Source organism: Anguilla rostrata, chromosome 19 (assembly GCF_018555375.3).
Source record: "Anguilla rostrata isolate EN2019 chromosome 19, ASM1855537v3, whole genome shotgun sequence".
Classification (NCBI taxonomy): domain Eukaryota; kingdom Metazoa; phylum Chordata; class Actinopteri; order Anguilliformes; family Anguillidae; genus Anguilla; species Anguilla rostrata.
This window is the reverse complement of record NC_057951.1, coordinates 6384593-6409678: the sequence shown is the minus strand read 5'-3', so window position 1 is coordinate 6409678 and position 25086 is coordinate 6384593. Positions and strand designations below refer to the sequence as shown.

General features: G+C 49.7%; 2 protein-coding genes across 2 annotated transcripts in view; one reads left to right on the top strand and one right to left on the bottom strand.

Annotated features, from left to right (window-relative positions):
* Nucleotides 1–621: 621 nt before the first annotated feature.
* On the bottom strand, nucleotides 622–11223 carry hdac10 (histone deacetylase 10). The gene is made up of 21 exons (XM_064318461.1): nucleotides 11092–11223; nucleotides 10719–10802; nucleotides 10474–10608; nucleotides 10267–10363; nucleotides 9573–9670; nucleotides 8660–8764; nucleotides 8440–8508; nucleotides 8224–8350; nucleotides 7034–7099; nucleotides 6497–6556; nucleotides 5999–6088; nucleotides 5795–5901; nucleotides 5581–5648; nucleotides 4946–5189; nucleotides 4425–4515; nucleotides 4235–4320; nucleotides 3611–3667; nucleotides 2736–2817; nucleotides 2280–2468; nucleotides 1431–1593; nucleotides 622–1149 (listed from the first exon to the last, which is right to left on the bottom strand). The coding sequence occupies exons 2-21, from the start codon at nucleotides 10781–10783 to the stop codon at nucleotides 1106–1108; spliced, it is 2043 nt and encodes a 680-aa protein (XP_064174531.1). The 5' UTR covers nucleotides 10784–10802; nucleotides 11092–11223; the 3' UTR covers nucleotides 622–1105.
* A 177-nt stretch (nucleotides 11224–11400) lies between these two features.
* Nucleotides 11401–25086, top strand: part of cfap54 (cilia and flagella associated protein 54) — a 35943-nt gene continuing 22257 nt past the window's right edge. The window contains exons 1-27 of the mRNA XM_064319528.1: nucleotides 11401–11670; nucleotides 12219–12324; nucleotides 12618–12761; nucleotides 12899–13067; nucleotides 13381–13439; nucleotides 13617–13760; nucleotides 14026–14139; nucleotides 14330–14431; nucleotides 14878–15070; nucleotides 15497–15589; nucleotides 15939–16051; nucleotides 16327–16453; nucleotides 16621–16736; nucleotides 17184–17426; nucleotides 17654–17804; nucleotides 19850–19920; nucleotides 20064–20192; nucleotides 20527–20674; nucleotides 21093–21214; nucleotides 21508–21672; nucleotides 22131–22223; nucleotides 22535–22720; nucleotides 22813–22940; nucleotides 23157–23304; nucleotides 23385–23540; nucleotides 24216–24338; nucleotides 24569–24703. Coding sequence (XP_064175598.1) covers nucleotides 11522–11670; nucleotides 12219–12324; nucleotides 12618–12761; nucleotides 12899–13067; nucleotides 13381–13439; nucleotides 13617–13760; nucleotides 14026–14139; nucleotides 14330–14431; nucleotides 14878–15070; nucleotides 15497–15589; nucleotides 15939–16051; nucleotides 16327–16453; nucleotides 16621–16736; nucleotides 17184–17426; nucleotides 17654–17804; nucleotides 19850–19920; nucleotides 20064–20192; nucleotides 20527–20674; nucleotides 21093–21214; nucleotides 21508–21672; nucleotides 22131–22223; nucleotides 22535–22720; nucleotides 22813–22940; nucleotides 23157–23304; nucleotides 23385–23540; nucleotides 24216–24338; nucleotides 24569–24703 — 3627 coding nt within the window. The 5' untranslated portion in view covers nucleotides 11401–11521. The remainder of the gene's footprint in view (nucleotides 11671–12218; nucleotides 12325–12617; nucleotides 12762–12898; nucleotides 13068–13380; nucleotides 13440–13616; nucleotides 13761–14025; nucleotides 14140–14329; nucleotides 14432–14877; nucleotides 15071–15496; nucleotides 15590–15938; nucleotides 16052–16326; nucleotides 16454–16620; nucleotides 16737–17183; nucleotides 17427–17653; nucleotides 17805–19849; nucleotides 19921–20063; nucleotides 20193–20526; nucleotides 20675–21092; nucleotides 21215–21507; nucleotides 21673–22130; nucleotides 22224–22534; nucleotides 22721–22812; nucleotides 22941–23156; nucleotides 23305–23384; nucleotides 23541–24215; nucleotides 24339–24568; nucleotides 24704–25086) is intronic.

Sequence of the window (25086 nt, the reverse complement as noted above, 5' to 3'; positions counted from 1 at the left end):
AACTTGCTGCGAGCCTGCATGGACCTCGGACTGAACCGCCCCATCTGCAAACGGGCCCCGGACGTTCTCACTGGAAGGCCATAGGTGGCTATAACTCGATCGCACATTTACGGTTCACGCCTTGAACTACAAATCCCATAAGTACTTTGAAAAATACAAATATTGTGTCATGGTTGGTCAAACCGTAATAATTCCAAAAGGTGCGCGTGCGTGGGTGCATGTGTGTGTGTGTGTTTGTGTGGAAACACAGTGCGACATTTTGTGCCTATTGCTTTATTTGCTATATCAGCATCTCTATCTTGACAGTCATATCAGACTTGAGACACAGCATGCACTGCTCAGTTAACAACGGGAGTTCTGTGTTTGTGTCGTTGAAACGGTTTTAGCTTGTGATGAAATATGGAATTATTTGTTTTTTCATTTTAGCTTTGCTAATGGACCACAAGGGGGCACTTCGCTGCTCTCCAGTAATCCAGTTTGAGCAGTTCTGTTAAATACAATTCTGGGTGAATCCACATGTAATGGAGGTGTTGAGCTAAAATGAAAGTATAACGTAGTAGAGTGTAGAACAGTTATTTTGTGGAAATGCAGGAAAAGAGATACAGAGAGAGCACAGAGGAATGGATTTGACTAGTTATTTTATTACAGAAACTGAAGAGAAAAATAGGATTTTTGGTTTGCAGATAAAAACAGGGATTGTAAAAATATAAGATTTTTTCTACTGAGTTCCCTTTATAGTCACAACCAGCTGGTGCACATATAAAGAACAGTTACTCCTAGCTCATTTAATTGACTAAGAATTTAATTTATGTAAAAATGACTGGTCCTCTTTGTTTCCAGTGTCCTCGTTTGCCTGTGAACAACTGCGAGAGATGGGCGTTTGTGACGTACGGTCAGCGAATGTAGTCTGTGCAATGAAGTGTAAATGTTTGCATTACCTGGCAATTTTGTTTGATTTGTGCAGTTAATGATAATGAGTGGAGAGGCCTTTACCCCGAACCGCTTGGCATATGAGATGCAAAGTGTGGCCCCCCCAACGGTGAGTGAGCGCTCTTGCCTCCGTTCTCCGCGTCGTTTGATTGTAGACACACGGCGGTCGGCGCGGCTAAACGGACGGTTGGTGTCCGTCCTCTGGGCCCCTGCCCTTTGCTGGACGTTAAGAGAAAACAAAAATGATTGTCAGAAATCCCTCCAGTGCTGTGCACTTTTCAGTAGACAGAAACACAAAAATGATGTCTTTTTCAAATAGGACCTGGTCAAGAAGGCAGCGTACTTTGCAACAAAAAAAAAAAAATATGAACAAAGTGATATTGAAACTGACTAGAATTTAAAATGACAGTGAAGCAAACATGTATTTGTCTGAATGTGCCAGGATGAAACTGAAAGATTTGTTGCCTGTCCTAGAGGCTGTAGTTCGGGTGGGTGCCCACCTGTGGTCCTGAGCAGTCCCCATTCCGCCTGCAGCCTGCGCCTGAGTCTCTCCACCTCCTCCATGGGCTCCGGGGCCGGGGCTCCCAGGGGCCCCAGGGTGGGCACAGGGCCCCCCAGCAGAGAGCAGGCAGCGGCCTCGAGAAGCTCCTCTCCACAGTCCAGCTGGAGGAGGAGGCAGGAAATGTCCCAAAAATCAGACCCAAAATCTGTTGGGTGTGTTCTCTGCATTTTGTCGTTTAGTAGACGGAAGTGTGCAGAGTGTCACGTTTGTGGGTGTCAGAAGAACAGCGAGACCCAGATATCGATACGTATTGCATCATTAACTCCTTCACGCAAGCCCCCTAGCGGTCTGCACGCTGGCATGCCTACATTGCTCAACTCAGACATTCGTTGCTCCTTCAGCCAAACTTTGTGCTGCAGTTCATTGCTGGACGATAAAGGACAACTGCGCTGAATACAGAGTTCGGCAGCGCCCCCATTGAGAGGTCACACATCGTGTTGGACAATCCGTTTGTGAAATATACGGTCATTTGTGACGCTTGGGTTTGAAAACAGCTGTGCGTAATACCACACTTGTAAATTGTCTCCAATTGCACATAATTCGTTTTAGATGGACTGGTTAATCATTTCTTTCTCGGGAATTTGGATTCATGGTGTTGTTCACGGTGTCGCCGCCCTTTTTAGTACCATCTGGCTTGAGTGACAATTAACTTATTCAGTAGGTGACAGTATAAAGTAGTGAATCATCGTTGCTGCCTCTGCGGTCGCAGTAGAGGACGCCCAGCACCCGGTCGAAACGTCGTCAGGTCAGGTCGGGTCAGACGGATTTCCGCGCGACGCCGGTTCACCTGTAAGAGCGCCAGGGTCCGTCCACACGCCACGCCCTGGAACAGGTGGGCGAGCAGCGCCCACTCGGCCCCGCTCGCCACGGCGCCCGCGCCCGCGCCCAGCAGCACCAGGCCGGGGTCGAACCCGTACGCCAGGGGCAGCGCCAGACTCAGGACGGCGTGCAGGAACGTCGTCGCGCTCCGCGTGGCCTGTTGAGAGGGGAAGAGAGAAATCACTTTGCGGTAGGAGCTCCTGGGAGCTCATTGAGAACTGTGTGGTTCCCCCCTTCTCCAATGCCTGTGTCCTCCTGAGGGAGGCAGCAGGCCAAGCAGAAGTCCCAGAGAAGAAGCATTTGGCCAGCCCACCAATTAATTTAACAATTGCTTGCTACTCCAGGCTAGTTGACATAACGCACAAACACCAAAACAACAATTACGCTTAGACAATTTACTTTCACACCTAACAATGCACTTTACCTTCCTGAGGCACACAGGAACATGGTACTGGGACTTCCTCTGCTCCACCTCTTTGCTACTTATCTGCACAACCAGGAGCCGGCTGAAAAAAAACACACACAAAATCCTTTTCAACACAGCTACAAATACAACATCTCAAATACTGCCCCTGCCAAAAACCCCCTAACACGCAACTCAACGCCACAAACACTGCCTTAATGCACAGCACTGGCACAACACACAAAACGGCACTTTCAACAAGACCCTCAAACAACACCACTCCTCAACACCACATCCTGCAGGACTCACTCACTCAACTTGCTCCACACCAAATACCAATCACTCTGCTGTGCGTACTCACCAAAACAGAGCTTCACTAAAAATACTATTACTTCTATACTACACAGAAGAATACTACACCCATCGCCAGGCCAGTCAAACGCTAAAACAACTTGCAACGCTTTCGCCACAAACCCCCATATGCCGACGCTACAACGGCTTTGCTGCAATACAAAAAAAACCATTCACTCATCAACGCTACAATACACCAAACGGTAGCAGCACAAACACTCAGGACACAAACAATAAATAAAACACATTGTGTTGTATGTCATTTCTCAAGGTCACACAAATCATCAACCAACAAAATGACATAGGCTAATACATAAAGCCCACTCCCATGTCCAATAAACACACAACACCGGAACAAAAAAAAACATTTATTGCAACGAAAGGCACCGTACGCATCCATACAAACCATCGTAACTTGCATGCACAATTTGTTATAACAAAACAAAAGCATGCACAACAGCTTCATTTCTTTAAAAACAACACAAACGCGCACATTTCAAACAAGTCAAAATACACAAACGTCCAACACACAAACAAAAACTCACCCGTCGTCCCTGACCTCCACTGGGACCTCACCGTCGCCCAGATAAACCAACAAAACTCTGCAAAAAAATATAAATAAATAAAATACATACATACTGCCCCTGTACTCACAGACATCATTCAACACAGACACTGCGCACACATCAAAATACCCTCATGTGCCACCATTACGTTCACCTGCTCCTAGCAAAAAGAGCCAGCACCTCAAAAGAGAAAGCTATGTGGCTGTAACTCAGTATTATAAAGCACGTAGACATAGTTAATTACCTGTTCTTTGGCCAAACGTGGGAATAGGCAATGTGCGTAATCTAAGCAACCTTAACCGTGGTGTGATTGATCGAAGGTGCAACACATGGTGGTCTCAGCGTCTCAGAAACAAATATGACAGTGACTTCAGTTTACCACAACTAACCAGCACCATCCCAACATCTCAATCCCACGCAGCACCACGTGCTACAGGATTAAAGTGTGCAGGGGCTGGAGCTAAGGAGGAACCAACAACACCCCCCAGGCATCCAGCATAACCCTACAGCACAGACAAACCTCAGGTCATTTTAACATCATTTGAACAAGCGAAATCCATCAAAACTTTAACAAACTCCAGGGCTACAGAAACGACGCCCAACCTGTCGGCGAATGACGCCAGAGCTCGCCGGACGACGCGGGACGCCGCGGCGTGCGCGTCGGGGACCGCGGCCAGGCCGTTCCGCACCTGCGGACGCACGAGCCCACAGTCGTCACGTTTCGCCCCAAAGACACCGCCAAGAAAAAAAAAAAATGGCTCATCAAAATCTGACTTAAAAAAACATAACTCACCTTTTTAGTCACTATTTTATCCAAAAGCTCAAACGCATTCCCAAGCGACTGCGGGACAGCCTCGTCAGCCGATCCGGCCGGATCCACGTTCCTAACAAAACACAAAAAACTGACCGTCAATTTACTAAAGAAAACACTCGGACCCTTTCACTATAAACTCACCTTCACTCTAAACTGTAGACCAAAGGTCCACTCTAAAAGGAAGAAGGCCTGTCCCCTTTCCTCCCCTGACTACCAGCCAAACCCCCGGCTTAACTACTGTTACTGAACAAAACTCCATATCCATCAATATATCAATGTGTATGTGTGTGTGTGTGTGTGAGAGAGAGAGTCAAAAACCAGAACCACATTCAAGTTTTCTGCCCATATATTGTGAAGTACTGTCTTTTCTCATACAACACATATGTTCAATTTCAAGGCAAACATTACATTTCGATACACATTCCAGCCATTCACTGAAAACCGGCTATATTTTCTAAACCGATGCGAGCGGTGCTACGAGCCCTACAGCAGGGACGGACCTCAGCCGTTTCCCAGCATCCTCGGGCGATGAGCCCGTCACCCGCAGGCAGGTCTCTGGGAGCCGGCGCTCCGCCTCTGGAGGAACCGCGGCCGCCGTCCTGACGGGCGGAGCCGGGCGGGGCGGGGGTTCCGCCCACGCCGCCTCCTCCCCCTCCCGCTCCTCCGGCCCGCTCTGCTCCGACGCCTCCTCCCCGCCCGCCTCCTGCTTACGCCGCTTAGTGCTGGGCTCCAGGACCAGGTCCTCTGCAGGGACGCAAACAAATAACACAACTGCACAACTCCCCAAGACCCTCGAACACACACAACATACAACACACATACATAACAAACACATAACATACAACAAACACACATACATAATATACAAACACACATACATACAACAAACACGCATAACATATTCAAACACGACATGCAAAAAACACATGACATACAACATACACAAACACACGACATACATCAAACACACAATGCACCAAACCCATATTTACTAACCCAATAAACTACATTTTTCATCCTAAATGTCTGAATTCATTCATTTCACCCTTGGTGTTGAAATATTTATCAGCATAAATCAGTAGCAGAGTGTGAGGTAACTGGAGCAGGATGCTTGGGACAGCAGGGCGTCACTCACCTGCGTGTTTGAAGCAGCCCCAGTACTGCCGATGTGCGGCTCTAACGCACTGAATGGACTCCAGAGCACTGGGGAAGACATTCAACAAAAATATATTCAACAGTCCCGACAAGCAAGCAAGAAACAAACAAACAAAAAAACAAGCAAGCAAGCAAACAAGGAATCAAGCAAACAAGCAAACTAACAAACAAAAAGAATACGGACAGATACTCACCTCTCACAAGGTGCACTCAGTCCTGATGGCCTGGGGTTAGGGTCTCCTAACAGAGTCTGCACAGTTTGGCATACCGATTGGGCGAGAGAGGTCAAATTGTACCCACCCTACAACAACAAAAATTAATTCATTAATAACCAAAAATGATCAACACCTGTCGCCTGTCAACGGTGCGTTTCAAACGAACAGAGGCCGAAATTTTACCTCCAGTACGAGACAGAGCTTCCCTCCGGCCAGGGGCATTAGCAAGTGGGTGAGGTGTGCAAAGATGTCTGGAGTGGCGCTCATGTGACCCTGAAAAACATCACAAACATCGACGTTTCAACTTCGAGATTTACACCACATCGTCTGACCAGTGCCTCTAATTTCAAATACTCCAAGTAGGCCACTACCCGGAACCTACATTGCTCCCGTAGGTATTCTGCTGCACAAAATGAGCAAAAACCTATTTCTGCACGCCACTGAAAAAGATATCAAACAAATAAAATGTGCACAACTACGCAAAATAAATTCAGAAATAATGCAATTAATAAACACAGCACACAGCAGACTTTTTCAGAGCAACTTTTCAAACCTCTCCATCTCCACGTCAAGTGTGTACCATAATCCACTTACGTGACTAACCCAGGTGTCAAAATAAAAGTCACGTAAATGAATAAAGTTGGGGAGCTGACGCCTCGCTACACAACGCAGGAGGCTCACCTCTGGGTCTCCGATGGCCGAGTCGAATCCGGCCGACACCAAGACCAGCTCCGGGCAGAACTGAAACGAACGCGAGGGGGGAAACGTCAGCCCGACCCTGCGCTAAAACTCCTGAACACGATCAACAGCACCTGAACGCCGTCCTCGCAGACTCAACAACGACACTCCATTTCCATTTCACAACACACCTTCGTAGCGGTGTGGAAATAGCCCAACAAATTCACCGGAAAGGAGAAATGTGTGTGAACATAGTGGGGAAAAACATATGCTTTAAGACATTCATGATGCCATTTATGATTTCACCACAGAAACCAAATATTTTCATAAATGTAAATCACTGGTTTGAAACCAGAAACATAAAGAACAGTTTAACAGATTACAGGTGAGACCAATCCGATCATATGTTGGTGAAGCATCACGAAGATTGTAGCTGACCATGTCACGTTGTGACAATAATACAAGTGTACACAGTACACGGTATGTGACAGTTCATACACAAAGTGCCAAGTCAAAATACAAACAGGAAGTGCTGCTCACCTCATAGGCCACAGGCAGGACGACGTGAAAGAAAGCGGCGAGGTAATCGTTGTTGTCCATACCGACCTGGAAAAGAGGTTAAACTCAAACCGTTTGACAGCTTTCAGCCACAGAACTGCATCACACGGTGGACGGACCAGTGCCCAATGGAGTTGCTATTACGCACTACCAACTGCAGCTGATATGCGATTGCTAAGAACTGACATAAATGCAAACCGCGTCATTATCAAAAGTACTATCATTCACAGTAGCTTCCTCCAGGTATTTAAGTCTGTGAAACACCCAAAATAATGTTGACAAAGTCAGAGCCAATAAGGGGGGGGTCTGTCATGACATCTGAGCAGTACTAGGGGGTGGGGGGGGGGCAGGGTACAGGTGGGAGACATAATGATTGGCTGCGTGTGGCTGGGGCTGTGATGTGCGGCTGTGACGCTGGGGCTGTGACGTGCGGCTGTGACGCTGGGGCTGTGACGCTGGGGCTGTGACGCTGGGGCTGTGACGCTGGGGCTGTGATGTGCGGCTGTGATGTGGGGCTGTGACGCTGGGGCTGTGAGTGCGGCTGCGATGCTGGGGCTGTGACGTGCGGCTGCGACGCTGGGGCTGTGATGTGCGGCTGTGATGCTGGGGCTGTGACGCTGGGGCTGTGACGTGCGGCTGTGACGCTGGGGCTGTGACGCTGGGGCTGTGACGTGCGGCTGTGACGCTGGGGCTGTGACGTGCGGCTGTGACGCTGGGGCTGTGACGTGCGGCTGTGACGCTGGGGCTGTGACGCTGGGGCTGTGACGTGCGGCTGTGACGCTGGGGCTGTGACACGCGGCTGCGACGCTGGGGCTGTGACGCTGGGGCTGTGATGTGCGGCTGTGATGCTGGGGCTGTGACGCTGGGTGTGACACGCGGCGACGCTGGGGTGACGCTGGGGCTGTGGGCGGCTGTGATGTGCGGCTGTGATGTGCGGCTGTGATGCTGGGGCTGTGACGCTGGGGCTGTGACACGCGGCTGCGACGCTGGGGCTGTGACGTGCGGCGGACGCTGGCGTGATCGGCCTGCGACGGCGGCTGCGACGGCGGGACCTGGGCTGGAGTGGCGGACGTGGGGCTGTGACTGGCTGTGACGCTGGGGCTGTGACGCAGGGGCTGTGACGCTGGGGCTGTGACGCTGGGGCTGCGACGTGCGGCTGCGATGCTGCTCACTTTGTTCCAGGGCAGGTTGACGTTGAACCCGGCTCCTCCGGCCTTCCCCACGCGGTCGTAGTCGGAATCGCGCAGGTTGGGCCAGAAACTCTGGTGCTCGTAACGGTGCCAGGAGAAGTACAGCACGCTGAAACGGGGCGGGGGGGGGGGGGGGTCAAGGGCCGACGAGGAAGATGCGCGGAGGTAACCGTAAAAGGGTACAGGACGGCCGCTCACCTGGGGTCCTCCTCGAAACAGTACTGCAGACCCTGTCCGTGATGCACATCCCAGTCCACTATCAGCACTCTGGGGTAAAAGAACAGGGAACTTTCATTCTGCAACATTTTACCTGAAATACGTAAAATGCCGTAACACTATATACACACAAAATGCTGCCAAAATCTGTATGTGCCCAAATGTCCCGTCCCGTCCCACGCGCAGACCTGGCGCTCGGTACCTTTTGACGTCGTAGCGTTTCTGAGCGTAACGCGCGGCGATGGCCACGTTGTTGAAAACGCAGAAGCCGTTGGCTTCGCTCCGCTGGCTGTGGTGCCCGGGGGGCCTGAATAAAAAAACGTTTTTTTAATTTATTTTTTAAACCCAAACAAACGCGGATTAAATAAAAGCTGCCACGCTTGCCTGTAAGGACACGTTTACACTGTCCGTTAAAAACCTCACAAAATGTTTTGGTATTTCTTAATAGTCATGGGTTCTTATACTGGTGCACATGCTAGACCAAGAGTGTGTGATACATTTATTCTTCATGGCATGCACAGCCATTTCTGATGCGGCTAACAGACAATAAAAGCATGTCTCCAATGTCTAACACAAAATGATCGTAAAGTAAAGGAGGATATATGACCAACAACATTACATTAAAAGGAACTGTTGACTTGTTGGGTTTTCTTTTTTTATCACCTCAGTTTCGCTGTACATTTTCGATAGGCCCACAGTTTTTGTGTCATCCATAGTTTAGGTATACGATAAAAACAGTAAATGCACTCGAAAGCAGCTTGCAGTAAAAGATTCAGAACCTTAATATACGTGTGTGTGGTAATCTCTGAACAAGACTACATATTTATATTTAATAATGTTACAACAGAATAAAAGTGCAGTCATCAAAAACTGTACATTTCATGTTAATCATTTCAGTGCTATACTGCACATGTTAATCATTTCAGGGCTGTACTGCACGTGTTAATCATTTCAGGGCTGTACTGCACATGTTAATCATTTCAGGGCTGTACTGCACGTGTTAATCATTTCAGGGCTGTACTGCACATGTTAATCATTTCAGGGCTGTACTGCACATGTTAATCATTTCAGGGCTGTACTGCACATTTAAAGGTCAGACAGGGCGTGGCACTCACCTGACTAAAGCCATGCCGTTCCTCACCTGGCCCGTCATCACACTGTCCACCAGCTGCAGGGCAGCCCCGATGGCCAGCTTGGCGCAGTGGTAGATGTTCTAGAGCCAAAAAAAAACAGCTGTTAGTTTAGTCACGTGACCTGCAACCACAGGCCACAGCATTCAAATTCAAAATGCTTTATTGGCGTGACACATTTTGAGATACATACTGCCAAAGCATACTAATCAGTCATAACAACAATGATGACAGGATGATACTTTGTAGGACCCCTAATAAAAGAGCAGCAGCTTCAGTACAGCATGAAACACAGCTGTTCGATCAGCTGATTAGCGCCAATGTCAATGACAATTATATAACCACATTAGTTCAGTTAAGCTGCCAATAGGGCTGCAACGACGTAGTACTCGAGAATTAAAGACTGTTATTATTATTCACCTTACAGTAAGCTTGTAAAACTGTCACGAAGGTATAAAACAAGGTGACATCGCACCATCAATTCAATGAGTCTGATTGATGGACGGAGGGCTATTTAAAAACACTGTGGTGGTAACGGTCGCATTCCCAAACACACTGTAAGGCACTTGGCTGCAGTGCTGCTTCAATTTGGTTATTTGTTTGGGTTATTACTTTACTTATTATTTGAATAATTATTTGAATCTCCAAACCGTGGGGGTTCTCTCTGGGAGGGGCTCACCGGGTGGAAGTACACATCTCCGTACTGCTGCGTGAAAGTCATCAAATCCTCCAGGCTCATGAAGGGAGTTTTCTTCACAGCCTCAAGGTACTCTTCGCTGTGAAGGAGGAAACTCGGCGTCTACACTGCTGTTTGGCGTACAGTACCCTAACCTTCCACAATGTGTGCGTGCATGCATGCAAGTGTGCGTCGGGGGCTCAAGCTCACCTGTGAGCGAGAAGAATGTCCTCCTCTGTGGCCTCTCGGACAGGAAGCGGTACACAGCGCTCGGCCAGACCTTGCTGCTGCAGAGCTGCGTGGCTCACCGTCAGACGCTCCGGAACCTCGATCTTACACACTGGACTGGAGAGCGCGCACACACACAACATTAATATAATACTCTAGAATTATTCAGTAGAGTGACCTAAAAAGACTCTGCGTTGTTATCCAAGATGCACTATTTGGCAACTTACTCGACCCAAAGAAGTTTGTAGCGGGTCATCTCCTCGTCGTACACCAATGCAGTCCCAGAAGCCATCTCTCACAGTGTACAATATCTAAATAATTCAAATAAAACAGTACTTGTGATAAGCATACGTTTATGTTTGAATGCAATACCAAGACATTCATAGGACAAACGGTCTAAGAAACATCATGTGCCAACTTTCTAGTCGGAAGTGAAACAAACTATGCTAGTATGTGCAATGCTACACACAATTCAGCTGTTTGCATACTTTTCATGAGTTTTATTTCGAATATCGATTGGAAGAATTCACCAAACAACCAGTTGATTGAAATAGTGCTAAAAGAAACGACCAGGAACGACTACAACAATAAAACATTTACCTGCAGTTGGCGAACGAAAAATAATAAAGCTCTTCCCCACCCTTCCTTCCGTCTGTTCACAGCGCAGCCATCTTTGTTCGGTCATATGACCGCGACATCTTGCTGATTGGTTATGAGCACAGACTGAGCATACGCGTCTTTTACAACGTTCGTTAATATTTCACTTCTGATTTGTGTAGGAATCCCTTATTAGTCTATTAAAAAACAAATAATTGGCTTTAACCCTCATAAACGAGGTAAGTTGCGTATGTTAACACCCCTTCATGGCTGCTGACTTAAACAACCTTCGCTTATCGTAGTGCTCGTTGTAAACAGACCCCGCCCCCGGTTGTCACTGGTTTGTGTTCGTTGTCATGACAGCGGCCTTCGATTTCCAGCTGCTGAGGCATGATCTTGTTCTTGGAGGGTCAGACTAATTTTACTGACAAAAATGGATTCTGTGCCGGCTACGCACTATGGCAAAACACACGAGAAGGATCCTGTCGTCACAGTGTTTAACAACGAAATAAAGGAGTTTAAGCTCTTTATGAAGAAGGTTGTTACTTCCCCAAACTTCGACCAGACGTCTTATGCAAAAGGGTAAGAAGGCTGACGAGCAAGATCAAGTTTGGTCTATGTGGAAATGGTAACTTACGATACGATTTGCGATGATTAGTTTGATTGACAAGCTACTGTGCGACCATAAATTATATCCTCCTTTTCAGCCAAAAGAGCTACAGGTAGATGACGATCATGCAGGTTAAATTTCTACATGACCACATCTCACCTGGGACACTTAAGACACTTTCATAATGTCTGTTGAAGGATGATGACCTTCTAACTGATAAACGCATAAACGCCTTCATGCTGAAACCTAACCGTAGGTGGAAAATGTAGAGTTCAGGGACCAATCAAATGGCAATAATCCATTTTTTTTTAGAGTAATGAATTATGGTTAAACACTTTTTCAGCAACCTTGTATGATGAACATACCGGCTGTAACGAAAACAGTTTTCAAACACGGGACCGAGCCCGGGAACCGCTTAAAAAACACAACTTTCAAAAACACAATTTCATTTCATTTTGAGGTATTTAGACTGAAGGAACCCGCAAAGTCTAACAGTGCTCTCTCTGAATTTCTATGACAGGTCAAAAATCTTGTTTGAAATATGGAACAAGTATAACGACCGACTGCCGGCCTGTTGTTTTGAAGAGCGCGTGTTGCGGACTGCGGACTTTCTCTCGGACGTGAAGGTGGGTGTTCTTGTGTGAGGTAAAGCGGGGTTCTGTACAATGACCTCATCAAACAAGTGCCACGCGAGCGGGTACAGTGGCTGATATTGCGCAGAAACGCACCGATCACACAGTTGGCAGACGAACATCTGCTAAACGATGTGCCATCACCCATGGAGAAGCTGTAAGAGGTCAGTGACAGGCTGTGCAGGCATGGCTGGTGACAGGCTGTTTGTGTGCCCCCCCTCTCCCTCTCTCTCTCTCTTTCTCTCTCTGTCCCCCCCTCCCCCTCTCTATGTCTCTCTCTCTCTCAGCTGTACAGGCTGGCCATCCAGCAGGGCTATGGGCGCTACCTGCAGCAGTACTGCTCTGCAGGCATAGAGGAGATCAGGGATGTGGGCCAGTTCAACAGCACCTTCTTCCCCCAGGGCTTTGGAACGGAAAGGACAGGGCTGACGGTGAGGCTTCAGCAGGATGCACTGGTTACTGTATGTGTGTGTGTGCATGTGTATGTTTTAACGTGTGTATATGTGTGTGTGTGTGCATGTTTATGTTTTAATGTGTGTGTGTGTGTGTGTGTGTGTGTGTGTCTCAGCTCCATGCTCTGCAGGGTCTCAGTCTGTGCTCCTTCCTGTTGGAGAGGAGCGGGGGGGAGCAGTGGGACCAGAGCAGGGTGCAGAGACTGCAGCACATCCTCAGCTTCCTGCGCATCATGATGCAGGCGCTGCTGCCCCACGAGAGCCTGTGCTGGATACTCTACAACGGTACCCTGCTGATATCACTTACACACACACTACTGATATCACACACACACACTGCTGCTATCATTCACACACACACTACTGATATCACACACACACACTGCTGCTATCACTTACACACACACACTACTGATATCACACACACACACACACACTACTGATATCACACACACACACACACACTACTGATATCACTCTCTCTCACACACAGAATATTCTGGGAATGAGTTGGGCTTCACCTATCTGTGCAGTGTAAGTCCTGAGAGAGAACTGAATGTATTATTAGGTGGTTTAATACACAGTGATTCCCCTGCAGGCTCATTGCAGATCTACAACATCTGCAGATTTCTGATGTCCCTGAATTTGTGCTCACAGGTAAAACTGCACACAACGACAATGGCTCACCTTGGTGTACTTAGCTCATATTTTTGACTTGGATGTTTAAAAAAAAAAAAGTTGACTTTATGAGAAAACTGTGTGTGTGTGTGTGCGTGTGTGCGTGTGCATATGTGTGTGTGGGTGCATGTGTGGACCTGGATGGTTCCTCTGAAGGCTCTGGAGTATCTAGTGTGGGCCTGCGTGTGTTTGGAGACCTCCGTCCCCCTAATGAGCCCGAGCTTCCTGGCCTGGAGGACCACACTCTACTGCGCTGCCTGCCAGTGCTACTACAGCTGCCAGGCCGGAGTGCAGGCTGAGGTGAGGCTGGGCGGGGCCATGGGGGCGGGGCACGGCGAGGCTGGGCAGGGCCATGGGGGCGGGGCACGGCGAGGCTGGGCAGGGCCATGGGGGCGGGGCACGGTGAGGCTGGGCAGGGCCATGGGGGCGGGGCACGGTGGGCTGGGAGGGCCTATGGGGGCGGGGCACGGTGGGGCCGGGGAGGGCTATGGGGGCGGGGCATGGTGAGGCTGGGCGGGGCCTCAGGCTTATCTACACTGTCTCCTTCCCTCCACACTGACTCCAGGTGTTTGCACGAAGAGCCCTGGGCAAAGTCAGCGAGCTGGCCAAACTGGCGGAAATGAGCAGCTCACCCACGTCCACTCAGACCCAGGAAGCCTTCAAAGAGGCCACAATCAAGGTATCTGTGTGTGAAAATGGTGAATGCCCATCAAAGGGGCCACAATCAAGGTATCTGTGTGTGAAAATGGTGAATTGCCCTCGAGGGGGCCACAATCCCTTGATTGTGTGCACCTGTGTTTCTGCTGTACGTAAACTGATGACATCACCATGAATATTAGTAATGACGGGCCTGTCTCTGTGGTGCACAGCTGGCTGTGATGTTGTTTAAAAGGTCTGTGTACGAGCCCAGGAGGAGGCCCAAAGGCCTGTTCAGACCCCGGCTGAAGAGCAACCTCAAAGAGGCCAAGACGGTATGCCCCTCTCCTCATCCGTGAGCCCACAAAAACTACTGCACCATCCCTCTTCTGAATGCATGGAGTCATGATGTTGACAACTGAGCCCTTTGGGTGCTGCGTACTAGCTCTTTAGGTCACTGTGCAATATCCCACAATGCACTGCAGTCAGGGAGACTGAGGTAGTGGGGAAATTAAAATAACGGTTCATCTTACGTTCAGTGGCTTCCCAGCTGTAGTTCAGGACCTACTGTTGGGTCATGAACGGGTTGAGGAGGACTGCGTGACACACATGGAAAATAAAACAACATACATTTTCAGTATACCTCAAAATAAATGGTTGACTTTCTAATTCGTGTTTGAGAACAGCTTATCGATTAGGGACCAGGGCCCTTTGACTGGTACCGTTGACTCTCTCTCTCTCTCTCGCTCTCTCTCTCTCTCTCTCCGGTTCCCCCCTGCAGACGCCCTGGCCCCGCTCACCCACGGAGCGCGCTCTGATGGGGCTCTTCGAGGGCGGGGCCGCCCGCTTCCTGGCCCTGACGGAGGCCCTGTGGGACGGCTCGCTCCGGCCCCTGCAGACGGGGGGCCCCGAGGAGCCCGAAATGCAGGAGGTGGCCCTGGAGCTGCTCTCTGCTGGCATCAGCATTCTGGCAGGTAAATAAACCCAAAAATTAATACATAAATACGTAATGCATTTTATTTGTCAAATACGTTTCAAACACTCAGGTGTCTCAAGGTCTCAAAGTCTCAAAGAAATGCACACAATGCATGAATTGTGAAATAACAATTACACAACTTTGTTCTAGGCATTTCAGAAAATATGTCTTTAGCCTAGTCTTTGGGGATTTTACCTGAATTAAAATGTTAGCTCTTTAGGTCAGCGCAATCTCCCACAATGCACTGTTAATGAAAATAATGGATCACTCTTCATCTTATGTTAAACTAAAAAACTGGGGTCCTCCTTGTGGTTGGTGTGTTTTGGTTGTGTGTCGTGTGCGCGGATGTGTGTGCGGTGGTGTGTGTGTGTGTGTGTGTGTGCGTGTATGCGTGTGCGTGTGTGTGTGTGTGTGTCTGTTGCAGGCGCAGGTGAGGTCAGTAATGAGCAGAGCCTTCCCGCACACATCAGTGGGATCGCACCGCACCCCTCCTCTCTGCTGGATTTAGCAAAGGCTGGTGAGTGTCTGCGTCCAAACGGTACCAATGTGACACATCTGACCTCCCCAAATATCACAGATTCACATTATCCCAGAGCACTTCACCTTCCTGTCAAATTTAGGCCCATGTCTGATGGGAATGACTTAACTATACGTTCTATATAACTATATTTTATAACTATAAAAAAAAGTCAAATTACAGAAAGTGTCTAAACTATCAGGGCAACTGTGTAAACGAGGTGGAATGAAAACAATGGGAATAGCTCAGTTTGTTCTCAGGGTGTGTGTGTGTGTGTGTGCGTGTGTGTGCGTGCGTGTGTGTGTGTGCGTGCGTGAGTGTGTGTGACGGGTTACGTTTCTGCTCTCAGGCGATAACCGGGTGTCGGTGGAGGCAGCGGTGAAGTTTGCCAAGCTGCTGTTTCGGTACGAGCAGTGGGACGCCTTCTCTCGCCTCTCCAGCGCCCTCCTCACTCTGCTGCAAGTAAGCCATGTGACCACCCCACCCCACCCCACCCCATCATTTCTTATAACTGGGCCTCGGGCTGTTCTGTTAGGTTCTGTTAAGGTCTGTTTGAAGAGCAGGTGTTTTGGAATGTTTCTTCAGAAGGTCAATATTCTAGAACTCCATTGCTTTCAGTTGGCAGCGGCGACTGTGACATCAGCATTAGAACGTTCAGCTAAGAACACTCCGATCGCACATTTGTGACCTCACACCTCGGTTGGGTTAAGTGGTTCTGTTTGCCGGCTGTGTGGCAGGGGCGGGAGGCGGAGCCGTGGCGGCGGGCGGCGCTGGAGCTCACGCTGCTGATGGCCATGGAGCCCCTGCTGGGGCCGCAGAGGCTCAGGCACTCCCCCAGGGACAGCAGCGCCGACGGGGGCCGCGGTCAGTACTGAGTGCAGGGCTCACTAAGCACCCGGAGTGAGGGGAGGGGTTCTGAATAAATGGTACCATAGAAGGTACGACTGTTGGCCTCGGGCACCACAGTCAAGCCGTTATGTGCTTGAATTTTGTGCGTGTGTATGTGTGTGTGTGTGTGTGCGTGCCCACAGAAAGAGAGCGGCAGCAGGTGATGTCAGTGTCAGAGGAGATGCTGGAGCTGGTGGAAACGCTGCACAGCACCGTCTGCAGCTCAGCTCAGGTACAGGATCTCTGTGACAGACCCATTGTTCTACAGCATCTCTGAGCCCTGTGACAGACCCATTGTTCTACAGCACCTCTGAGCCCTGTACAGACATTGTTCACAGCACTCTGAGCCTGTAACAGACCCATTAATCTACAGCATCCTGAGCCCTGTACAGACCCATTATCTACAGCACCTCTGTGACATTTTGCACTGACAGTGACTGTGTGACATTGTGCATTCTGTGCTGTGCAAGGCGACCAGAAGAGCCCAGCGGAGCATGGTGATGTCCAGAGTCAGGACTGGAGAACTGCAGCTGGTGACAACACCATCACACTTTGCCCACTCACGCTCCTGCCCTTCAGCACCACATCAGCTACCCAGTGTTTACCGCCGCAGTAGCACCTCTGGTGTACAGACCCATTGTTCTACAGCATCTCTGAGCCCTGTGACAGACCCATTGTTCTACAGCACCTCTGAGCCCTGTAACAGACGCATTGTTCTACAGCACCTCTGGGCCCTGTAACAGACCCATTAATCTACAGCATCTCTGAGCCCTGTAACAGACCCATTCATCTACAGCACCTCTGTGGACATGATGTGCAGCCGGACAGGGACCTGGTGTTGGACATTGTGCAGTTTCTGTGGCTCAGGTGCAAGGCGGTATTCCAGAGAGCCCAGACGGGACACTGGGACTCCTCCCGCAGTCAGGATCGATTGGAGAACTACGCCAAGGTGCTTAGCAACAAAACCACACCCACTTTCCCGCACTACACGCCCCCCCCCCTTCTCACCCACCACACACACACACCCCTTTCCTGTGTGTTACCGCCCGCAGTAGCACCCCAGGTTCTCACGACGACAGAGAGGTGAAGTATCTGTTGACCTGCCTGGTTAAATAAAGCTTTACTGAAATGAAATGAAGCTGCTTGGCACTCACAGATGATGTGGTCTGTGTCAAGTGGGTACAGGTTCTGAGCGTGCTCAGTGAAGTGGCTCACACTTGTGAGCTGGGCCTATCGGACCCTGTGGCCGTGGCTGAAATGACCCTGCGTCTGGCGGCCATATTGGAGGGGGGAGCTGACGCCCTGCTGAAGTCTGGGAAGAAGACAGGCACAGCACACAGTGAGAGACTCAATACTACAGCACACACTGAGAGACTCAATACTACAGCACATACTGAGAGACTCAATACTACAGCACATACTGAGAGACTCAATACTACAGCACACTGTGAGACTCAATACTACAGCACATACTGAGAGACTCAAAACTACAGCACACACTGAGAGACTCAATACTACAGCACATACTGAGAGACTCAAAACTACAGCACACTGAGAGACTCAATACTACAGCACATACTGAGAGACTCAATACTACAGCACACTGAGAGACTCAATACTACAGCACATACTGAGAGACTCAATACTACAGCACACTGAGAGACTCAGTACTACAGCACACTGAGAGACTCAATACTACAGCACACTGAGAGACTCAATACTACAGCACACTGAGAGACTCAATACTACAGCACACTGAGAGACTCAATACTACAGCACACTGAGAGACTCAGTACTACAGCACACTGAGAGACTCAGTACTGCAGCACACTGAGAGACTCAATACTACAGCACATACTGAGAGACTCAGTACTGCAGCACACTGAGAGACTCAGTACTACAGCACATACTGAGAGACTCAATACTACAGCACATTGAGAGACTCAATACTACAGCACACACTGAGAGACTCAATACTACAGCACACTGAGAGACTCAATACTACAGCACACACTGAGAGACTCAATACTACAGCACACTGAGAGACTCAATACTACAGCACATACTGAGAGACTCAATACTACAGCACACTGAGAGACTCAATACTACAGCACATACTGAGAGACTCAATACTACAGCACACTGAGAGACTCAGTACTACAGGACACTGAGAGACTCAATACTACAGCACATACTGAGAGACTCAATACTACAGCACATACTGAGAGACTCAATACTACAGCACACTGAGAGACTCAGTACTACAGCACACTGAGAGACTCAATACTACAGCACACTGAGAGACTCAGTACTGCAGCACACTGAGAGACTCAATACTACAGCACATACTGAGAGACTCAATACTACAGCACACTGAGAGACTCCAATACTACAGCACACTGAGAGACTCAATACTACAGCACACTAAGAGACTCAATACTACAGCACACTGAGACTCAATACTACAGCACACACTGAGAGACTCAATACTACAGCACACACTGAGAGACTCAATACTACAGCACACTGAGAGACTCAATACTACAGCACACTGAGAGACTCAATACTACAGCACATACTGAGAGACTCAATACTACAGCACACACTGAGAGACTCAATACTACAGCACACACTGAGAGACTCAATACTACAGCACATACTGAGAGACTCAATACTACAGCACATACTGAGAGACTCAATACTACAGCACACTGAGAGACTCAGTACTACAGCACACTGAGAGACTCAATACTACAGCACACCGAGAGACTCAGTACTACAGCACACCGAGAGACTCCAATACTACAGCACACTGAGAGACTCAATACTACAGCACACTGAGAGACTCAATACTACAGCACACTGAGAGACTCAATACTACAGCACACACTGAGAGACTCAATACTACAGCACACACTGAGAGACTCAGTACTGCAGCACATACTGAGAGACTCAATACTACAGCACACTGAGAGACTCAATACTACAGCACACTGAGACTCAATACTACAGCACACACTGAGAGACTCAATACTACAGCACACACTGAGAGACTCAGTACTGCAGCACATACTGAGAGACTCAATACTACAGCACACTGAGAGACTCAATACTACAGCACACACTGAGAGACTCAATACTACAGCACACACTGAGAGACTCAATACTACAGCACACACTGAGAGACTCAGTACTGCAGCACACACTAGACTACAGCACACACTGCTCTCAGTACTCAATACTGCAGGTACAGCACACACAGAGAACATCAGTGTTTTGGATGCAGTGTGGGGTAAAGTGCTGGGCTCTGTACCTCCATCTCAGTGTGAAGGCTTTGCAGTGACCATGTGACCCGTTCCACACGCTCTGCAGCCTCCTCTGAAGATGCCAGCCTGATTTCGGCCTCCAGCATCCTGCAGTGCGACGTGCCGCCCGTTTTTAAGGTAGGCTTTAGTGCACGCCTGTGTGTTGGTGCATGTGTACATTCATGTGGCGTACACATACGTGCACATGTATGTGTTATTACGGTATACACGTGAGTGTTGGTGCGGTGTGCACATACACGCATGCCTGTGTGTTTTTGCAGAGGCCCAGGGCTGAGCAGCTGCGGGCGGTGTGGGAGGTGGTGGAGAGGGGTGTGGAGGGCGTGTCCCGCAGTCGGGCCCGCCTCCTCGCGCACGAACGTACCGCCACCCGTGACTCTGCCCACCTGCAGGTAATAACTAGGGATGTGAACAATGCACATTTCTGACCGCGTGAAAAAAGCGGTTACCGACGGATCGTTTTTTCAGACCTTTTGATACGGCTAATGAAAACGCACAACTGCTTGAATCAGCGCACGTCACGAGATTCAAACATTTAAAAAGCACACAGTGAGGATGGCTATATTTTTTCCATAATGTTTGCATGCTTATTCGCTCACTGCACCGGTTAACACAAATATTTTTTCACTATTTTAGCCATTAAGTCTGTAGTGGTTTTAGCTGGACAGCTGACTCTCAGTACAGGTAAGAAACATAATGTGACATGTCCCCTTTATGATGTCACAGTCAGGAGGGGTGGAGTCAGAGGGCGGGGCAAGTGGAGGGAGGAAGCCCCAGGACACTTCCTCGTTCACCTCCTTAATAATGGACCTTCATCTGGAGCTGCTGGCAGTCCAACACAGAGTGTTCCTCAAGCTACTCGACGCCTGCCCGGGTGAGTAAGTCCTCCAACATCCCAGAATGCCTTGCGGCAGATAAAGGTAAGGCCTCGCTGTGTACTGCCTGAGATCGTCTAAATTCCTCAATTATTGTTAAAACTGGCAAAGTGGTGTACTAGAGATCATATTCATAGTACGCAGAGCAAGAGATTGCCTTCCATAATTATGTAACTATAAAAAAAATAGTAAAATAAAAGTGTCCTGAATGTTAAGGTGACTTCGGCAAATTATTGGTTACTTGGATTAGGCATACAGAGTAGAATTATGAAGTTAGCTACGTCATGAAATGTGCTGTGTCCCAGAAATTATGAGTGGATTCACACCAGTAGTGGTACCAACACTGGGTAGACACGCTGGGGTGCCCCAGTGGCGGATTGGTACTGACACAGGACTCTGCGTTATGTGCTGGCCCAGATCGCCCTCCGCCCGACCGGACGGGGAGGAACGGGGTCTCCAGGGCCGTGCTCCTCATGCAGGAGGCCCTGCTCACCCGCGAGAAGGACCGCGGCAGCCCGGCTCCCAAGGACCTGCTGGAGGTCAGGGCACTGCGGGCGCCTCGCCCCGCCTCACCTCACCCGCTCAGCGACAAAACCCGAATCGCGATAAAACTGCAATCCCCTTCCCACAGTTCGTCACAAACACACGTGCAGACTCACAACCGGGGAAAAAAAAAAAAAACTGCAGGCGTTTACCTCTTGATCTGTCATGTGTGGCATTGCTGTTGTACATAACCTGAACTGGTTCAGAGTAAATATATATATATAGGTGTATACAGAATATATATATAGGTGGCCCTGGGTACGAGCGTGTGCTAACTGTCTGCTCTCAGGACGCCGCCCGCCTGGTGGAGAAAGCACAGGAGGAGGAGAGACGGCTGGCCAATGGCAGGGCTTGGAGGGCTGAGACGGGCAGGGCGGCCCCGCCCCCCATCCTGCTGTCCCGCACGCACCGGTCCATGAGCTTCGCCCCTGCGCCCTACGCCCCGGACAAGCAGGTACCCCGTGCTCTACCGGCGGGACGTCCCAGCGTCCGAATCACTATCTGTCGCCGAATATCTTCTCAAAACCCAGCTTTAAGCTCACTTTTTAGCATCCCTCACATGTTCACCGTTTGTATTTATATTTATTTATTGAATCACGTTTTTTCTTGAGGCCGGATGCCTCACTGGAGTTGTTATTCGTAGTTTTATTTCCGGTTTATCGGCTATTTCCCCTGCCGTGCTACCATTTTTATTTGTGTCCTTATTTGTTTGAATATTATTATTGAAATTTTTTTATTGCTTTGAAGAGCGTCAATGGAAGGTGCAACCAAAATATGTATATATTCATATTGTATATAAATATGTGTGTATATGTATAAGCTGCTATAAGCGTAGCATAGTCACTGGTTCTGTAATGGAAGCTTCTCTGCACGGTCCTTTCACCCCCCCCACCCCCCAACCCCCCGGTCCAGGTGTGCTGGTACGCCCTCTACGGACGCGAGGCCACGGGGGTCAGCCCGAAGGCGCGCCTGAGAGACTGCCACCTGCTGGGCACAGGAGAAGAGGTGAGGGTGCCCGGTCCGCGGGGTTTCCTCCCAAAAAAAGAGCGCCAACCTAATCTGTTGCTATGGAATTGGCCTGGGAATTACGATTCCAAGCTCAGAATTAATTTCACATTCAATCTTAACTTGGACAATTAAAGGAAGTTAAACAATTGAAAGTGACAGTTGGTCTTTTGTCATCACAGACAGTTTAGCGACTTCAGCGATGGCTAACTAAGCAACTCATCAAACTGGAGTTGTGAATGAATCCTAGCCTGTGGGTTTTAGACAGGTCTCAGCCCTGTGCCACCCTGTCTCCCCCCCCCCCCCACCAGGTTCCTGTCCCGGGGGGGTGTGTGCTGCGAGTGGAGGGCCTGGAGCCCAACAGGAAGTACGTCTTCGCCGTGGCCGCCTACGACGCCCAGGGGAAGCTGGTGGGCGGGTCCGTGGGAGAGAGCACCGCGCCCCTGCTGGCCTCCCTGCCCCTCCCCCTGCCGACCGCCTGGGCGCACCTGGCGCAGGTACGAGAGGAGGCGCCGCCCTGACCCCCGCGGAGCGGACCGCGGCGGGAAAGCGGCGCCCAGCCGTGACCGTTTCGCTTTCGGCGTTTCAGGCGGCGTATCGGACCGGGCACTACGTGCTGGCCAAGAAGGCGTGCGGCAAGCTCTGGGACTACATTACCCAGGGTCCCCTTCCTGAAACCAGGGCAGGCGGCAGCTCAGAGGGGCTCGCCCAGACCAGGTCAGGGGTGACAGGGGATCAGAGCCTCTCTATTGAAATGCATATTCTTTGACATGATAACAGATACCATAAATATAGCATTTCCAAAGCAATAAAAGTGCAAATGAACAGTAACACTAATATCAACTGCATTAGATATCAACTCTCTCCCTCACTCCCTCTCTCTCACTTCTTTTCTCCCTCCCTCTCTCCCCCACACCTCCTCCTGTTGTGTAGGCTGAAGGAGGAGGCCCTGGCCCATGCCTCCCCTATCCTGCAGCAGCTCCTCCTCACCTCCATCTTCATAGCGACAGACATTCGCATCCAGGAGGGGGCGCTGTACTGCGATGCGCTAGTCGATGGAGGCTCTCTCGTATGGGGACAGGTGTGTGTGTGTGTGTGTGTGTGTGTGTGTGCACGTGTCTGCATGTGCAGGTAATGACGACAGCTTCCTGTTGCCCACAGGAAGCCAGGCTGGCGGAGTGCGAGCGCATGCTGGTGGCGGTGGACCTGGCCCTGAGGCTCAAGGAGGAGAGCGCCGCCCTGCAGGGCGTGGTGGGGTGTTACGGGCTGCTCGCCCCGCTCATATACCACCAGATCCCGTCTGAGAGCGGGGTGCAGGTGAGGCTCTCGGGGGTGTCGGCAGGATGGGAGGGAGGGCGTGTCCAGAGAGTCAGCCCTCAGGGACATGAAATATTTAACCCTTTAAGGGTCATTTGTGGTTAGAATGTTCTTAACTCAACATAAATGTGATAATATTAATGAAAGGACATGCGATTAAAAAATACAAGATATTGAAACGCATTGATAAATATGCCAATTATCAGTTAGGTCCTGTTGTGACAGTAGTGTTGTGATGCAGGCCCTGTTGTGACAGTAGTGTTGTGATACAGGTCCTGTTGAGACAGTAGCTTTGTGATGCAGGCCCTGTTGTGACAGTAGTGTTGTGATACAGGTCCTGTTGTGACAGTAGCGTTGTGATGCAGGCCCTGTTGTGACAGTAGCGTTGTGATGCAGGCCCTGTTGTGACAGTAGTGTTGTGATACAGGTCCTGTTGTGACAGTAGCGTTGTGATGCAGGCCCTGTTGTGACAGTAGCGTTGTGATGCAGGCCCTGTTGTGACAGTAGCGTTGTGATGCAGGCCCTGTTGTGACAGTAGTGTTGTGATGCAGGCCCTGTTGTGACAGTAGTGTTGTGATACAGGTCCTGTTGTGACAGTAGTGTTGTGATACAGGTCCTGTTGTGACAGTAGCGTTGTGATGCAGGCCCTGCTGTGACAGTAGTGTTGTGATACAGGTCCTGCTGAAGTGTCTCGCTGTGCTGCTGGAGATCCCAGGAGTTCTCAGACACAAGCGGCCGGCTGCCTCTGCAGAGCCTCTCCTGCACATGCTGGCATGCATCACCTTCTACTTAGCTAAGGTAGCGCTAGCCTGCCAGCTGCGTGTGTGTGTGTGTCAAGCCTCTGTGCATGCATGTGTGTGTGTGTGTGTGTAACTCATGCCTCTGCGCATGCGTGTGTGTGTGTGTGTGTGTGTGTAACTTATGCCTCTGTGTGTGTGCACAACTCATATCCATATGTGTGTGTGTGTATGTGCGTAACTCATATCCATATGTGTGTGTGTGTGTGTAACTCCTGTCTGTGTGTGCAGGTGCTGCGTACCTGCGGGGAGCCCCACCTGGCCTCAGCAGTGATCGATCAGGGGAAGAGCCTCCTGCAGGAGGTCACTGAGGGCGTGGCCACACAGGCGGGAGCGATCAAGCCCCTCCCAGCTGGACAGGATGTGGTAGGTTTCCATGACTACAGAATCACGTGGAGCCTGTTGAGGGAACAATGAGTGTTTCTCTCAATTACTTGTACATACTTTACAGTAGCCAACACAGTAACAGGGAATCACAATGTCACAGTAACCAGAAATCACTGTTCGGGATGGTTGTCGGTACAGTAACACATAGAAGTACACAGTAAGCACAGTAACAGCGCTGTTGTGACTGTACTTCTATTGTTACTGTCACAGTAACAGTGAGTCATGGTGTTCAGTTGTAGGTGCAGTAGCGGTGAGTCACGGTGTTGAGTTGTGCGTGCAGTAGCGGTGAGTCACGGTGTTGAGTTGTGCGTGCAGTAGCGGTGTGTAGAGTACGTGCTGACTGTGACCCCCCCCGCCTGCAG

Excerpts from the sequence above, each read along its gene's own strand:
- hdac10 (XM_064318461.1), bottom strand. The coding sequence starts at position 10,783 with ATGGCTTCTGGGACTGCATTGGTGTACGACGAGGAGATGACCCGCTAC. Across the intron at positions 5,649-5,794 it reads CTGAGTGCACCTTGTGAGAG|TGCTCTGGAGTCCATTCAGT; the intron begins GTGAGTATCTGT and ends TGTCTTCCCCAG. Across the intron at positions 4,516-4,945 it reads GATGCTGGGAAACGGCTGAG|GAACGTGGATCCGGCCGGAT; the intron begins GTCCGTCCCTGC and ends GTGTTTTGTTAG.